The sequence below is a fragment of the Bombus pyrosoma genome, linkage group LG14 (assembly GCF_014825855.1).
Source record: "Bombus pyrosoma isolate SC7728 linkage group LG14, ASM1482585v1, whole genome shotgun sequence".
Taxonomy (NCBI): domain Eukaryota; kingdom Metazoa; phylum Arthropoda; class Insecta; order Hymenoptera; family Apidae; genus Bombus; species Bombus pyrosoma.
Window position 1 is genome coordinate 3,964,376 of NC_057783.1, and position 18,745 is coordinate 3,983,120.

At 35.0% G+C, this 18,745-nt stretch overlaps 1 protein-coding gene across 5 annotated transcripts; it reads right to left on the minus strand.

The window, feature by feature from the left end:
- Nucleotides 1–1,920: 1,920 nt before the first annotated feature.
- Nucleotides 1,921–18,609, minus strand: LOC122575066 (synaptic vesicle glycoprotein 2B-like). 5 transcript variants are annotated; one of them, XM_043743475.1, is made up of 12 exons: nt 18,449–18,585; nt 17,608–18,094; nt 13,147–13,429; nt 11,767–11,914; nt 11,512–11,692; nt 11,103–11,424; nt 10,846–11,004; nt 10,686–10,774; nt 7,248–7,412; nt 7,059–7,178; nt 6,605–6,988; nt 1,921–6,515 (listed from the first exon to the last, which is right to left on the minus strand). In XM_043743475.1, exons 3-12 carry the CDS (start codon nt 13,411–13,413, stop codon nt 6,335–6,337), a joined length of 2,016 nt encoding a protein of 671 aa, XP_043599410.1. In that variant the 5' UTR covers nt 13,414–13,429; nt 17,608–18,094; nt 18,449–18,585; the 3' UTR covers nt 1,921–6,334. The 5 variants fall into 5 exon arrangements, with proteins under 5 accessions (XP_043599410.1, XP_043599409.1, XP_043599407.1 ...); XM_043743474.1 differs by having other exon boundaries at nt 17,608–18,609; XM_043743472.1 differs by lacking the exons at nt 17,608–18,094; nt 18,449–18,585 and adding an exon at nt 16,503–16,743.
- Nucleotides 18,610–18,745: the final 136 nt, after the last annotated feature.

The following is an 18,745-nucleotide window of genomic DNA, read 5'->3' on the forward strand; positions in this document are numbered from 1 at the left end:
AGCGACTGTGCAGGTCGTAGCCGTGACGAAACGTCGACATAGACGGTGTTTCATTTATTTCTCAGAGACGGTGATGTGGAACAGCTTCATTTCATAGCGCGCGGATGCCACAGGAGAAAGTGAAACATTCGGAAATACGAAATAACCAGCCTCCCTCGATGGTCTCAACTTCGTGTAACCGCGCTAGTCGGACATTGCACGTGCGGTCGTTGAAGTCTCCACGCCTCTGCTTGGTTTTCGCATTGAAGTTTCTCGAGGACATTTCTCTCTGAAAGTGAACGAGTAATTCGATATCAGTGCGAATTGATCAGTTGATCGAATTCTTCCTGCGAATGTTGAAGTCGTACAAAAGCATTGTTGAAAGTGCTCCGATAGGTTCGATATTGTTGCCTCTCTTTTTCTTGTTCTCCATATCAATTAACAACTTGGACAACCAAAGAATAATGACTTTGGTTTATTTGTTGCATTATAAAAAAATTACATAAAATGAAACGATAATTCTATGCAGATTAATGCAAGGTGATTGAGTAAAAAGTGCGACAAGAGGAAAAGAGATTGAACGTTAAGAGACGGCTGGAGAAGAGAACGCTAAGAGACAAGAGGGAGGGGCAAAGGATAGAGAACGTGGAGGTAGAAGAAGAACAAGAAGTGAAAACATTTAAACGAAGGAGGCCTTCGTATTATTGCTACGGGAGGAGGACCTGTGTTGCGAGAGAGGCGGGAACATGCCTAACGATTTGAATACCAAATCGCTGCTCTTGTGCAATTCCTTTGCCTTTTTTTTTATTCCCTCCCAGTCCCTACGACCTCTTCACATCTACCTGCGTGCCTCGCGTATTTTTAGGCATGACACGCTTTCTTTGTGCCGTCCGGGGCACTGTTGTAAAAAGAGCTCCCTCGAAAAACCTGCGTATACCAACAAGATTGACTTTTCCTTTATAGCCAATCGCGTGGAAAACGAAATAATAATTGGTATAGTTGAATTTAAAAACAAAGTGATCAAACTTGAAAAAGGAAAATATACCTGAGAGGTTATTTTCATAAAAGAATTTATTTCGAATATGACATAACACGAAAAAGTACATAAGGAAAATTCACGTAGCAAAATACTTACGAGATGAGGATGTGATGTTTGTTTCCACGGGACAGAGTAACTTGATTTAGCCTCTCCTAGGCTTTGTCTGTATATAAAGAACGGAGACATAGCCTAGAATAGGTTAGGTCAGGGCTCGTTCGACACGATTATCTTCGTACTACTCTTCTTATGTCGAGGACACACGCAAGGTCAAGCTCAAGGTCAATAATCGGCAGGAAATATCAAGAGAACGTTGCAGGTATAGACAATACTTCTTTAAACATTTGCATCTACTACAATCAATAATTACTTGTCTGGTTTCTAACCAATGATTACTTAAAGTATAAACTGTTGTTCTGCATTATACGTTTGTTTTGTTTGTAAAAGAGTAATTATTTGTACCTTATTAACTAGCCACGACGTATGATACATTTATGTGTTTTAATAATCCTCCATATTTGTTTTATGGGAGAATTAAAAAATTGTTATTAATAAAATTGATCGATAAATGACTTTCTTCAAAACTTGCCGTCGATAAAGAAGGAAATATTCTCCATACCGACATATCGATTCTTTACCTTTTTCCATCGATACAAATGGCGGATCAGCAACAACTATAGTTACAATCTCCCGCCAACTTTTGTATAGTTTAAAATCGTCTGAAAAATTAGAGAAAGAATCCTCGCAATTATGAGGTAAGTAATCACTCAATAAATATGATTTAACAAATCGATGAACTTACTTCATCTGTTCCCGTCGTCTATTCTCTTATTTATTGAATTGTTGATATAATAGCAAAAGAAACTTAATAAGTAGAAGGTTAACACACACATATCGGTAATAAATTCACTCTGATCGCTTCAAATATATTTTTTACTAACTTAAAAAGCTGAGCGAGTACAGGATATGATGAATTTGGATTTCCATGTTCGACTATTTTTGAATACTTCGGTCAATTCTGATAGAATTACAGTAGAATAAAAGACATACATATACATACATAGTATCTGGATACTGTCCAATTCGACTTTCGAATTGCAACTGCTCGCATCTTTTTTTCGAATGCTTCCTTTATGATTCCTTTAAATAATTCTAAACATATCTATGTTCGTCGATATTATATAAAAAATAATATTGAAGTTCTCTCGAAACCTGATGTTCTTCTTTTAATTATGCAAGTTATGTTGATTCGAGAGATCGAATTGAATTGAAATGTCTGAGCCATACATGACATTAATAACAATGATAATTATTATGACAGTTAATATTACGAATAATTTACTACATATTGCCATGAAATTTGCAAGAGCGTGTCGATTTTTTTCTTACAAATTATATACAAATTTTTGTCGTAAAATGAGTGTTCTAAAAGTATTGCGAGATAAATATATATATATATACTTTAAACTATAATTGCGACCGTTTCAACAATTGTTTTTTTTTCTTTTTTACATATGTATTGCTGTAATACCAATTAATCGATTCATTATTAATTCCGCATACGTATCTCGTACAAAGCATTGAGTCATTCTATTCTATTACATTCTGTTGTTGGGTCCCTCGAAAAAAAGCTACTCAAAAAATCGCAGCCATTGTCATATTCGAAAAACTAAAACTGTCAGAGATGTCTTTAAAATATATGCAAATGACTTCTCCAACTTAGGTCCGTGTAATTTCCAAAACAACAATTCAAATATTAGAATGTTTCATATACAAAAAATTAAATACTTTTACTCGTACTAAAAAAGGAAAGAATTGTTTCTGTTTTGTGAATGTACTAAAGCATAGAAAAAGAATACATTTTTAATGCAATTGCTCAAATGTTTAAGGGAAAAGTTACTTCATTATTTTGAGTCTATCTTATAATTAACAGTCTCTATTAAATCGACTGAATGTTCTATGTAAGTGTTCAAACAGATGTTCTAGCACGTAATACTCTCGCTACTGTTTCAAATTAATATTTCTTAATGAGTCAAGGTATTAGCAAATAGTGTATTGTAATTTACTTTTTTTAAGTACTGGTTGCATAATTTGATGAATACTATCTTTCATTCATAATAATGACTGAAATTGTTCATATGCGACCAACAAACCAATTGTGAAAACATTAATGAGTTATACAAAACAGGTATAGATTAAAAACGCTACATATAAATATTATAATTTGCACTTTAGTACGATGAATGTCTTTTTTGGAAAGTGAAAATAAAGATTGCATTTGTTTTATTCTGAAACAGAATCAAGTGCTTGTTAAAATGTCATAGAAATTGATAGAAAGCGCAACCAGAATTAAGTCTTGAATAATTTGAATTTCTTCCTTTCTATCACTGGACGATATATTTTCATGTCTTTCTAATTAATTAAATATTACACATTTAAAAGTTAAAAAACAGTCTATGTTGTAAAAAACAAACAAAAGATACGGCGATTATCAACTGATCCTTATTTTCAGTCTGTATAAAATAAAATAAGGGGATAAAATATCTACTGTAAAATATACTACCGAGTACAGAAGAAAACACTGTACACTGATGATATAATATCTCTGCATAATATAATGCAGTAATTAAAAAACTGGATATCTTACTAATTAATTTTTCACAAAGTCAGTTCTCCATATATAATAAAATAAGGAGAACATTCGTTTATGCTTGTGCAGTTATCCAACAAGATAAAAATAATAATTATACTTAACGATACAACATTGCACTAAATATCACTCGAATAACTTTCACGAGTATTTTCCATGTTAAAACACAATCTAACGCAGTTACATTGTTCGATCCGCTGATAATCAATCCGTGTACTGATAATCAATCGTATTCGCTAAAAGAAATCCTCAACTTTCAATGACTATCTAGCAGTTTCCTTGTATACGTATACCGCTATTTTACCGACTTGAAATTTCATCATTACGATTCCTGGTACACATTTCTAAATACGTTTAGTCGATAGTCTAATTAAAGCCTATGAATCTAAAGTGCTCGTTCATAAGTGATATGTCGATTAAAATATATTATCTACGGGCGATGATGAATTTAATAGTGTAGCAGTACAGATTTAATCATATGAAACCGTATGTGCTGGCAAGCTTTTTTAACAAAGATTTCTTTGGAAACCTTCCATGATAATCAGTTATAAATCTACCAGCTTTGATATTATATCGTCTCAAAATCAAAGACGTTAAAAACATTTAGTTCTATGAACATAAGTCTACTGTTTCAAATGCAAAAGATTATTCTATTCATACGAATAATTAATTTTATCCATTGCAATGCCAGCACAGGCTTGTTTCACTGTCAAGTTCACAAATACAATTTGCGGAAGTAGGAACGAGCAGCAGTATTTGTAGACACTAAAATTACCACGTTGTTGCTTCGTGATAAAAGATAGAGTTGTTATACGAAAACTTGTGCGAGTAATAAAACAATTTCAATTTGCGCACGTTTCTACTTCTTGTTAAATGACGATATAGCTATAGCGCTCGATTCATAACATTAACATCTTTTTTTTGGTGTTTTTAAATTAGATGCCAACAATTTGATATGAAAAATTCACTAACCATGATGGGACGTAGATTTTTATGTGATTAAGTTTGCCAACAGCAGTTTGTATTTATTTCACTAATAAACTTCCTTAAATATTTAGTAATATATTTTAAGTTTCGATAAGATTGAGATATCTCGATAGTCATAAAACTTATTTTATGTTCTTATTGCCTAAAAATAGTTATCCGTTCTGAGGAACCAGTATTTTTTTCAGCTTTGGCATGTCATCACGGTCTCTTTCCCGCAATGACAGTAAAATTCTAGCCGAGTATTTGCAAAATGCAATTAGCGATCTTTACAGTTAAGATGATATTAGTGTACATTCATGATTTTGTAGAAAATAATGTCATCTACTTCGGTTACAAGTGTTAGAAAGATTGACGCATTTTTCTTTTTATAATTTATTCGTATTTTGTAAGCTTAAAGATGATTAAAAGTTGACTAGAGGCGATAATCTCTCGGATTTATAATAAACGAAGCTAAAGCTTCTATCTCTCGAGTTCAAAGTCTTCAGTTTGAGGGAATTTAAGATTTGAACGGCAGCATTTACATGAATTACATGGATAATGCCTCTTAGCCGAGTCTAGCGTCTAGAGTGAATGTAAGCTGCTTGATCTTGTTGAAAAGCAAAAGTACCGAATATGTCTTTCTTCGATTATTTTCCCTTCACAGTAGAAAGAATTTAATATTACTTGATTCGAGGTTCCCTATCTACCTCCTTAGAATATATATGTATACATATATATTTAATTTCTCAAATGGCAAAAGCGTATACAGCAATAGTAAATATAAAAATTTCCACGATACTGTCCTTGGCAAACTTTCTCGATCGAATTCCTTAGAATGTAATAATTTTGGGATCATGCATAATCTCTCTAATCTAATTATAAACAAAAGTAAGATCTATGCACTATGAATAACATTCCATATTTTTCTATTCTGAATATTCAAATGCATTTTTAGTAAGCAAAATTATTTAGCGTTTAATTTTCTTGCTATGCGTTGACGTATCAGTATGGATGACAACTTCCACTCTTAACATCCATTACAATTGACACGTTTCATGGCTATTGCCTTATTAAAATAGCTTTATAAACATATGTGCATCTTACGACTTCTTTTCTATAGAAAATAAGTCGTATAATGGCTTTGAAATTAGATGAAGTGAAATCTCGGAATACAAGTTCTACATGAGGTTTCATGTAACATGATTTAAATATTAAATCTCCGTACGTCCTTTGTCTTTTTTCCTAAGATCTTTCTGCTATAACAATAACCTTCGTCATCGCTTAAAACACATGTATTAAAATCTTGTAGAAAGTCCATATCCTAGCGTACAAGACGGCTACTCTTTAACATCTGTGCGCTTTAAATACTCAAATATTTGTGTAAACCACGATTTATCGTTCCATTTACTAGTTTAGGATATGTCACTTTGTACGAAGGCGCACTTCAAAAGAAAAACATTAGTTGTTAAATTTGCAAATTCAGAAGTTTACACTTGTCCAGGACGTTTCACCTTATATAATTTTCGTCCAAGCGTTTCTGGTAGAAACCGAACTTTTGGATTTCATAACGAATCACGAGATATTCCGTATCATGTGAAAATATTGAATAAAAACATTAACGCAGTTCACAAGTGATCCATTAAAATACAAATTAAAAACGTCTTTTATACGGCATTTGCGTTTTTCCCACTTACTCGCAATCCTTATAAAAAAACTGTATGGGTGTGAGGCAATTTGAATGTTGCGACACTAGCTACTAATAACGGTAATGCAGTTAACAGTGCAGGCGCAACTAGAGGTGCGCCAACTAAAGTTTTATAAGTTGTAGTTCCTATTAAACCACATAGCCTTATAACACCTGCTATAAAACCGAAACCAGTACACCTATAAAATCGATATATCTTACTATTAGTTCATTTTTTATTTAGATATATATTTTATTTGAATGAAATAATAATCAAAACGAAATTTACCTTAAATGAGTAGGGAAGCTCTCAACTGTAACCAAGGTAAGAGACGTCCAAGCAATAGCAAACACTGCCATAAAACCACCTTCGAAGCCAAGCACTGCAGAACTATTTGTGCCCACTAGAATTAAACACAGAGCAGCTACTGATGAGAGGAATAATGAAATACCAATCATTTTTGGCCGTTCAAGCACAGTGAGTGCTAATCCTGCTAAAACAGCAGCAGGCACAAAGGCCAATTGAGCAACGAGATGACCATGTAAAGCTTCTTCTATGTAAATGTTATAATCCAAATCGAGAGTCGGGCAGGGACCGCTTAAACTTAATTCCGTATTATTTTCCAACTTACATCTCGTAAAGACTTGTGCGGATAGATCTGTATCTACAAATCTAAAAGCATTCATTATTTTACATCAAGAAAGGAGTACTGTTGTTAAACAGTAACATTCTGAATACATACTTCGAGTGTACAATAACACTGTCTGTAAAATGAGTTTTACTAGACTTTATGCTACTGAATTCTACAGATTGAAAAGTACAATTATCGAAATCTACGTGACTGAATACCATTTTAGTGAATCTGAAACACAAATGCTTATATACAATTTAATTCAGTATTATTTCACAAACTGTTTTCATAACTACTTACTTGCAATATAAAAATGTCGAATCTTTGTATTGACAATTCTCTAAAGAGCCATTGAATGTTTCATTTTTATATTCTTTCCCGGAAATTTTTATTGTATGAGCTTTATATTCCGTGGCGCGTATAAGTTTGAGATACTCAGGACACCACACCATAAGGCCATATAGTCTAAAGTAATCATGATATTGTAGTATCGTAGTATGATATTGTAAACTAGCGGTTGCTGAGGTGCGAATTATAAACAAGCGGTTGCTGAGCATGTGCATAGTGGGGCTAAGACACGAGATATGAGGCTAAGACAAAAGACAAGGGGTTGCTAGGGGACGATAAACGAATTAACAGCAGTATGAGTTGAGAAGTCAGAGAGTGCGGATTGCGTTGTCGAGATAGTGTTGTTAGCGTTGTTAAAAGAGAGTTGAATTTGCGTTGACGAGAATTGTTAATTAATTGTTTAGTTGTTTTAATTATTATACGTTTGTTGCAATTAGTTCATGTTTAGTAACCATTGTTTTCTGTTTAATTCATTTATCATTAATAAACTAATCATAATTATTTACGATACTACAATTGGGGGCTCGTGCCGGGATTGAACAAGACAGAAAACGAGACGTTTAATAGAACTATTCGTGTAGAAATTGTGAAATTGCGTTGAAATCGAGTTGAATCATTATCCATGATGGCAAGCGTTGAAGATGAACGATTGTCAAGAGACGAAGAGTTGACGCTGAGGGAATTAAGGAGTAAGCTCGCACAAATGAATTTGCTTATATCTGGTGTGAGGTCAGTGTTGATTGCCAGGCTGGATCGAGCGTGTAGGACTGGACAATCGAATCCTAAGGGATCGACGGGTGGTGAAGGGTCGACTGATCAACAAGACTTTAGGAAGCGCACAGAGAGCTGAGCGTGATCGAGATGAAAAGGAATATCTCGAGAAGTTAAAGGCGAAAGAGTTGAGAGCGCGCCTTGCTAGTTTGGGGCTAGAAACGACGGGGGAAAAACCGAACTACGGGCGCGGTTACAGACGGCCATGGAAAACAACGATACATCGTCAGAAGAAGAAAGTGACGATGAAGGTGAGAATAAAGATGATAAAAAAGACATGGGCGAATGCAAGAGAGGCGCGCGAGCGGTGCACCAAGACTGTGACGACTGCTATCGAGAGGCACGCGTTGGTTCAACATTGAGCTTTAAAGACGTCGAAGACGCATTAGAGTCGTTCAGTGGTGATAAAGGCGAAAATATCGAGCGATGGATATCGAGTTGTTCGAGGAAATAGCGGATACGTGCATGTGGTCGGAGGGACAGAAGACAATCTATGCGAGAAGACTGCTGAAAGGATCGGCGAAAATATTTGCGAGCTTCGAGTGCCATGCCAGGACTTGGTATGAGCTAAAGAGAGGACTGGTTAAAGAATTCTCTAAAAAGATTAATAGTCGACAAGTGCATCAGAGACTGAGTGAAACAAAAAAGAGAAGTGACGAAGCATGCCTGGCTTATATGTACCGCATGCTTGAAATAGCCAGTCATGTTGATATGGAAGAGGAGGCGAAAGTGGAATACATTGTAGACGGAATAGTAGATGAAGAAAGCAATAAGTCTACACTGTACGGTGTTGCATCCATCATAGAGTTAAGGAAAAGGTTAATCATGTACGAGGAACAGAAGTGTTGCAGAGCAAAATCGACTGTGAAGTTGGTCAAAACTAAGAAGAACAAGAAGCCCAGTTAATCTGGAGATGTGAAGAAGATGTTGCAATTGCGGTGACGAAGAACACGAGTGTGCAGAGGAAATATCCGAATAGGTCGAGAGGACCTAAGTGCTTTAAGTGTAGAGGGTACGGACACATCGCATCGAAGTGCGACAACCTGAGGGAATCCCATAAAATTGTTTCTAGTGCGTGGCGATTGTTACAGACGAAGCGTGGTAAAGACGTTAATATCAGAAATTTCGAATTGAGCGCGCTGACAGACACCGATAGCGAACTAACTTTAATGCGAGCGGATCAGTATGTGAGAATTAGAGCGCCCAGATTAGGTCAGAAAATTGTTGAATTTCGCGGTATCGGTCCCGAAAGAAATTGTACACTTGGAGAATTTTCGACGAATGTTCTGATAGACGATGAGTTGTACGTTATAACGATACATGTAGTTTCGGACACTGTGATGCAACATTCGTTGATAATTGGCGCAGACTTCTTGAATACCGTCGAAGTAAACATAAAGAAAGGAAACATATCTATTCGTAAAGTAGAGAACAAAGATTGTAATAGACTCCCGGAGGTGTTTAGAGCAGATATAGAAATTCAGCAAGACGAAATAATAGATCAGTCTCGATCAGAATTTACCAGGAGATTTAGTTCAAGGTCTACTAATTTACCATCTTCTCCTTTATCTAACTTAAAAAGTCTATCATCGCGTTTTACATCAAATTTACCAGATTTAAAAGAAAAAGATTCAAATGGTCATTTTTCTTCCCTAAGATCGTTATATCCAACGTCCAATTCAAGTTCAAGGCATACGACATCGTTCGCCGACAGATCTCGAGATACAGTGAATAGAATGTTTAAACCATCATCTACAAATAGGAAAATACACGAAATAACCATAATATGGTGTCTGTAATTTTGGTAGTGATACTTGCTTTATCTTTCGGAATTCTTGCCGTTATATACATGGGACTTGGTGGAAAAGCAGAGATCTTTCTATCACTTACAACGGACATAATCGCGTTAGCGTCAGGTGGAAACGACACGGACGGTTGCGATGAAGTTTTGGTAGGATTTACAGAGTATCGTGCGAACTGTACAGTCGAACAAACAAGACCTAACGCGAGTTCTAAGGAGCGAATGAAAAGCGAGAACGAGGCAGCTACGAGAAAATTTGAGGTAGTGCGAAGACGAGCTATCAATCTGATCTCTTGTTGGCGAAGAACGTTTGACAAGAGGCGCAAGAAGGCGACAACATACAAGACGGGGGATCTAGTGAAGATCGAGAGGACGCAGGGTGGTCCTGGGCTAAAGTTGCAGTCAAAGTTTCTTGGGCCATACTGCGTGGTGAAAGTCTTGCGGAATGACCGCTACATGGTACAGCAAGAAGGCGAACACGAAAGGCCGTGAACAACCTCCACGGCGGCTGATTACATGAAATGGTGCGATGTTGTTGAAGTTAGTGATGTGGGTGAAATTAGCGATGATGAGCAAATCTGAGGGCAGATGTGATTGTCAGGTGTGGCCGAATGTAGTATCGTGGACGAAGGGTCTGGGGGGTGTCGTGCGGATTGTAAACAAGCGGTTGCTGAGCATGTGTGTAGTAGGGCTAAAACAAGAGATACGAGGCTAAGACAAGAGACAAGGGGTTTGCTAGGGGACGATAAACGCAGTATTTACGATACTACAATATTATAAAACAAACAATTACTGGCATGTTTAATGAAAATACATACCCGAATGATACGGTTGACCAAATAATTATAAGCACTATCGTGACGCGCAAATGAGGCGATACAAATAATTCCAGGAAGGAATTCCAAAACTAGAAATTCAATAAAAATTAATATTAGTTTCCAAAGATGTAAGATAAAAAAAATATGCAGATATTCATACCACTTCAATAGAATAAATTATATCAGCCAAAACACTAGTATGATTAGTAGGAGATGGAGGTGCCAAACCACGAGGCCTTTTAGTTGGAAGCTCTAATTCAGAAAGTTGATATTGTGCACCTGTTGCACCTTTCCGCGTGTTATTCTTTTTGTATATTTTCTAAAAAAATGAATCAGTTTCAATCAACTTTTTTATCCTATTACATTGCTTATCTCTTATCACATATACTTATCTTATACATAGATATAAAAAAATACCTGGTAAACCATCATTGCTTCTACATCTCTGCCTGCTTCTACCAAATATCTTGTACTTTCTGGTAGGAAAATGAGCCCGACAGTAGAGCATAATGCGGGTAAACAACAAAGTAAAAGGAAGCGATGCCAAGCACTGAAGTGTTCTTTGTTTTCAAGAACTACCATTTCTCCAGTTGTAGGAACCACCGCCCATGCCAGAAGAGCTGCATATACACCTCCCAATGCTCCTGCTGCCACTAATAAGCCAATCCATCTACTCCTGCTTAATCTTGGACAACATTCTGCGAGATATGCAAATGCTAGTGGTAAAGATCCCCCTACTCTGTGGTGAAATAAGATATACAGTTCATTTCAAATAATCTTAAAGTACACCTAAATACAAAAAAAAAGAAGAATAGGAATTCCTTACCCAATTGCAGAACAAAATCTAGCACACATAAATGTTCCATAAGTTGGCATAAAAGTGGCTACACCACTAAATAAAGCATGAACAGACATTGCAGACAATAAAGATCTGCGTCTACCAATCCTGTCTCCCAAGCCACCCCAAAATAATCCTCCTAGTGCAAGGCCCATTAAAGTAATATTGCCTAAAATAAAAAGATGTGAGGATATTTATCTAGAAGCATATACATTGTAAAAAGGGGTAAAAATAAAAACTAACTGAGCCATCCTTTTTCATTATCTTCAATACATAGTTCAACCTCTGCACTTGGCAAAATATATGGTACAACAAAAAATTCTACAGTATCTGCTGCAAGACTCAAGCCTGTGCACAGAGCAGCCAATACTTGGAAGTAACCAACACCAGCCTGAAAAACAATTAACATCTTAGTAGTTTATTGTACAGGAATGACACAAATGACAATATATAAATATTACTAAACAATGTACAATACAATGTATTAAACAATACAATAGGCAGTTATTTTGTACTATTGTTTATTAAATTCATTTGAATAACACAAATAATTTATAAATTGAAATATCTACGATTGATTAAAATATAGGTGTAACCTCCAAATAAATTATGGGAAACAAATGTATTTACTGGGAAATCATTCAGATAGCCCGGTATTTCTTTCGACTCATATTTTGCCTTTACAATCGATTCATCTAAAACTTCATCCATGTTGAAACTCTTAAAAAGTTTTAAACACTGGCAGTGAAAGGATAATTAAACAGCTAAAGAAATTAACTTGGCTAAAAAGGACGCCATTTACTATAGGTTATGTTTTTGTTGTTCGATTAACCAAAGTTTAATATTTTATTTCGATATGTCGAAAAAGATGCAGCAGCCAATGTACATACAGATTTCAAATTTGTATGAGCTCATTGGCCTGTAACTATGCTTCGTACTTTGGAAAAAATATTCTAAAAATTGATCAATCGATAATCGATGCTTCGATATCTTTCGATAATCGCAATTTGCTTACGATTGTAATTCAAATTTTAGTTACGTAGAAGTTTCCAGAGGGATGCAGCAATTGGTGGCGAAACTCTTCGAACTTTGTGATTTTTTATTAATTTTATCGCTTACAATATGGATAAAATTGCTTGTTATCGTTAATACGTGAAGTGAAGTGTGAACACAGCGTTAATTTAATATTGTACGAACAAAATTGCATTAAATGTCTTGTAATTGGAGATAGACACTCTAAGATTATGAATCAGTGATGCAACTTATCTATCATAGATTCTTCTTTCTCGAGAAAAGAAGGCTTTAAAACGAGAATTTAATAAGAAATTGTATAATCAACATAACGTTCACTCGAAATGATATCGATTTTTCATTTCAACATAGACGCTATTATCCAACTATGATTCTCGAATTTTTATATTTCCTTGTTTCAGCAAACAAAATGACTCATAATTCTTCAAGGACTTTACGATAATATTGAAACAAGATCGATATTAATCATGAAAAAATACGGTTAACATAAATCTGATTCGATAAACGTTAAAGGATAAGTTCACAATGTTCGAACAACGAATTATTCAAAGTAATGTAAATGAGAAAAAGTAGAAGTAAAATCGTATATACCTGTTTGATAGCGTCTTCGTGAAACTGTGCTAAAAGTGTTGCATCGGTGGTCGAGTCAATGAGATCATGCTCAGCGGAATCGGCTGAACCCGCGTTTGCACCTGCGGTATTTGTATTCGTCGATTGAGACGTCATCTCCTCAGTGTATAATCCTCCTCTACTGGTCAACGTGCGTTCTCCAGTTCCGGATATCGTGCCACCGCTGGAAGATGCGGGTCCACCCCCGCTGCCAACGAGCCACTGGCTTTCCTCCTCCGACGAGGGCATCACTGCCACAAACCATCTGCAACATCGTCAATGGCCTATTACTTCATATAAACAACAACAAACGTATGAATTTATTATAGTATTTATTACAAGTTTTTAGATTGCTTTCGACTTATTTCGGTATTTATAAACATAAATGAAGAAATGGAATTTAAGCAGAAAATTTCAGATAAATACTATGTTTTACATATTTTTATATTTTTATATGTTATGTGCATTCTATACATTTTGCATTGAAAGTTTTCTGTAAATGTATAGACATCCGCAGTTTATCTAGATTACCATTAACATTAGATCTATCAGTGACTAAAGTATAAAACTTGTACCAAAAGGTTAGAACGAAATGAACATTGTTAGAACAGCATTAAAACACCTATTGATGTTTAATAATAATTGAATGCTTTTCACTCGTTGAATTTTTCAATTTCATTTTCAATGAATTTAAACAATAGGTATCCTAATACTCATGACCAAAAATCTACATGGAAAAATACAAATAACGCAAGAGAAAACACATTTACCTATATACTTAATAAATATCATGAAAAGTCCTTAAAAATTATTATCGCAAATCTATAAAATTACTATGAAAAATCACTACATATTAATACTAGTATTAAGGTCGAAAATAGTTGTCCTGGTGTTCTTTTTAAAATTAATTATTAATAATTCTATAGAATATGGAGGACCTGCTCTTTCTTCTGAAAAACACGTTAATGCATAAAGGAATGAGATACTACAACTTTCACAGTTTCATAGTGCTAAAAGGATGTTCGTCTGACGTAAAGAAAGGCTTTCGAAGACGTTAGAAAAATCTTATTTATACGTAATAATGTTCATCCTGCGTCAATGATGACGACGTCATTAAAGGTCGGCATCGAAGCATGCATTTTTCGTAGGCATTTATTATCACGGTTAGACGGGTTCGGAACGTGTCATCAAACACATACGTCGACACGCTAATTTATCGATTCGTGTTCACTCATACAAGTCGATCAGATGCACGCCTACGAATAACGTTCGCTGATAGGGTCTGCACTGCACGTAGCTTTATTTAAATATACACAACTACACATGTCAACCTTGCGTCAACGTCGACGAGGTGGGCATTGTTAACTATAATGGAGTCTACGTTTCCGCAACCTTTTGTATCTCTTCTTTGACATTTTTCTCGCTTTTTTCCCCTTATCTCTTTTTTTCCAGCACAGCAATATATCTCCCCTCCCACGCGTTTACTTCTCCTTCCCTTATTTTCATTCACTTTCCTCGCCGATAGATGATTAATTGATAGAAACAAAAAGAGGTAAACGTTTGGCAAAATCTGCGAGTGTAGAAATTTGAATGTATGGAAGATCAATACGTACTTTTGATTTTAGTATAGTTGAGGGATTTAAAAAAGAAGGTAATCCTATAAGTGACGAACGAATGAAGGATCGAACATTGTGAAGAATTAAATAATTAAAAAATTAAAACTGTAAATAACGTGAACAAAGTAAACAAGGTAACTTAATTTATAGTAACGATATGTAATTAAATATTATTTTGTAGAATCAGATATTTTAGATATGAAAAGATATTCCATAATATAGTATTTTCAGTACTTCATTTCATCGAAGTAGAAGAAAATGTTGTTAAGAACTTTGGAATTTCCTTTTGTACAACTACGATATTAAAATCAAAGCTCGATAATACCATGTGGACTTAAAAAATCACACGTTACAACAATTCTCTAGATAAATATAGGTCTCTATATAAATAGCTCTTATCTATCATTTCTTGTATTTACCATGCACACGAAAAAAAAAATATGTTAGCTACATTTATATCATTTTCCAACTGAATTATTTTTAGTGGTTCTACAAATCGGGACAGTTAAAATATTCATACGCGTATATAGATCTAATCGTCTATAACTTCCATCGTTGAAACTTACACAGGACATAAATTTATAATTTTCGTTGATCGTGCTACATCGTGTTCGAACATGGAACAATCACGTAATAAACGTCAATGAGAATACAGAATATGTATAATACACGCGATATTTGTTCATTCTCCTATATTTAATCGTTCGAAATTTATCAGATAATAGCATTCTTTTATACCTTTATATCGTTTGACACCGTATGTTTGGCGCTTATTAAACATTTAGCAAGTTATAATTATCACGAGAAAATATTCCTATTACGAAATTCTATGTAATAAAACGTTCGATGCAGTAGGAAGTTAACGAACACTACTTGTCAATCAAATTACGAATTGTTCGAGGAAGGTAAATATTTGTCAACACTTTCGTGATAAAACAAGCCATATCTATCCGTACGTTCAATTTACACACCGTGTATGAATTGCATAAAAACGAAACAGATACAAGGATTTCAAATAAATTAAGAGACACATCTGAAAATTCTTCTTTTAATTCCTTTATGTTCTGTTGCGTGTGCTTAATACTGTACTTTAATAAATAATCAATCAACGATCAATGTATTTGTCTTCGGTAAAATTGATTTTAAACATAAGTGTATTATAAAACCATCCGAATCAATTTATTTCTACCACCAACGATTAGTAAACAATTTTCCTCACAGGGCATTAATTATTTATTAATTAAACGATAAATGTACTTGCGCTAGGTAAAACAGCTTTTAAATTTTGATATATTCTTTATGAAACAAGCTCCTCCAAGATTCATAATGCGAAACAAGATTCTTCACAAGCTATTAGTTATTAAGTAACTAAACGATAATTGTATTTGTCTTTGTTAAAACTAATTTTAAATTCAATGCATTACTTCTTCTTCGAAAACCTCTTTGAAAACGAATATTTCTAACATGAATAATTAATAAAAATGCAATTTTTCTCTGGAATATTTCTAAAAACATTCGCTTCTAATTGGTCTCTAAAAAAAAAGCAAGACTTTGTTAAATGAAACGTTCAATTTCCTCACCGATGAAGAAAATATGGAAAAGCTCCTTCTCTTTTTTGAAATCCTAGATCAGATCGTAAGCCCCTTTGTTACATGACATGTACACGTACATACGCATGTGTTTTCTGCTGAACGGACTAATGTTATTCAAATGTTTCCGTACACGAATTCTAGCAGTGTAGGGTCGACTGTTACGATTACGCGAATATCGTGTTGGTACCCAACGGATAGGGAAGAGAAGCCGTGGCCGCCTGGCGACGTATTCCAACCAGCACTCGTTGAATTTCTGTAGCACTTATGACGCATGACAGAAAATTTCGCGAATCTCGTCGGATATCGCGCGGCCAGTCTCTGACTGCTGTAAGCACCCTACTCGGTTTGCTTTAATATTCGCATGGATACGTCGTCGTCCGTGCGCAACATACATAAATCGCCATGATACGCACAGAGATAAATATGTCGACAATAGTCGTATTTAATTGGTGATTAGGAGATACAGTGAGTCACAAATTTACTCACACAAATCCAAAATAGGGGGGAAATTATTGTTATGACTATCACAAATTAGTAAATAGTTTATCTGAAGCATCAGATTTAAGGATGATTGAGAACTGAGAAATGGTGTAATAGGTTTGATATTTGATTCCGCTACGTTTCTTTCGGTCATTTTAGACCCAATTATACGTTTCTGACATGAACAAGATATCTTCACACAATGTGTGACAAAAGTCTTATTGTTATGCATGATTTCTCGTTTCAGGAATTTGAACATTACCAATTCTTTTTGTTTGCTCAAACGAGAGCAGAGATGATTATCTAGGAAACGATAGTAAGATCAATACTAAATAGAAAAAAACGGTGAAGTTCTAAGACAAAAAATGTATTTTAGCAAACATTCATTTTATCAGAGTAATAACTTTTACAAAGCGTACCAACGATTTTACGACGTGGAAATAGGTATAAGATTATTATAACACGTTTCTTTGTTTGTTGTCTCACAATCAGGGTCAAATTACTATATTCCCAAATAAGGAAACGTATTATGTATGCCTAAGTATTAAAATCTTTTTTGTTTTCTTATTATTTTCTACACTTTTGTAACATACTCGAGTAATTTTGTAACTCACTTACGTGTACAGTGTACAGAATTCGCGGTGTATATTTCTTGTCATGCATGTCTACGTATGTAAATTTCAATGAGAACCCGACTAGGTGTTCGTACATTAAAATAACTCATTTCAATAGTGTAGCACTCTTTGTCGTATTACCTGGTTAATAGAAGATTTCCGCGAAATTTAACTCCTTCCGCACGTTCCTTTTACCGGCTAGTTTCTCCATCACTCGATTTCCTAACCGCTGTTCAACGACAATTAACACGTTGAATCCAAAACATTGGTCGTTGATCGTCCACTTATCGATTTTACATAAGATCAAACCAATTGTTCATTCGTTAAAGACGATGGACGTGCGGTATACACTCGCTTCACGATTGCACGATAAAATATTCGTAGGTTTGAAATGGAAGCCGCTATCGGTATTTTTGTATCAGTTGTCTCTGCAGAAACTGTGACAACAGCTGTTTACCGCGTATACCACAACATTATGCGTGTAAAGTACGATTCCTCGTCATGTTCGTATCACTGTATAGTACGATGATGTGTCCTAGGAACGTCTTGATACCAAACGGTGGTTGAAATAATATTAATGTCTAATTTCATTTAGTTCAAAATGGATCACTTGCACGAATTCGACTGACTATAATTCAATTACAATTTCGTGGTATTTAATTAATGTAGCATTGCCTCAGCCACTGATATTAACTCTATTTCAAGCCGGCAATTTCTCAAAAACGAATCTCCCACAGGAAAAAATTCACGTTAATTTAATCTTTTGAATCTATAATTAATTATGAAAAATCCAAACTTTTATATTATGTTTGTCAATTTATAAAAAAATCATGTTACGTTAAAAACCTCCGTTTTTTTGCGCGCGGCGTTTATGTCTTAGAAATCAATGATAGGACGGCAAGTCGCTAATACGAGAACCCCTCGAACCTTTCTCGCGATAATAGATTCGCTTTACAACTTCTTTATATCTCCACGATCTCACATTTATCGTTTAATATCCCGTTAGAATGGTTTCGTAATATTTGCATCCTGGTGTTAGACGTTTCTTCGATGCCCGTAAAAAACAAGTAGCTTCGGTAACATTTCCACAGTATGAGACAAACAACACTGCGCGTGTATCGATTGAGGGAACAACTACGAGCAGCTAGAATCACCTTCGCTCTATATAGCGAAACCACCACTATACCTCCCCTCGATTCTTGTTCGACGTCAACTCGACGAGTGTTTGTGGAATGGCTCATACACTGAGGTCTTCCAAATCTAGACCCTTTGCTAGCAA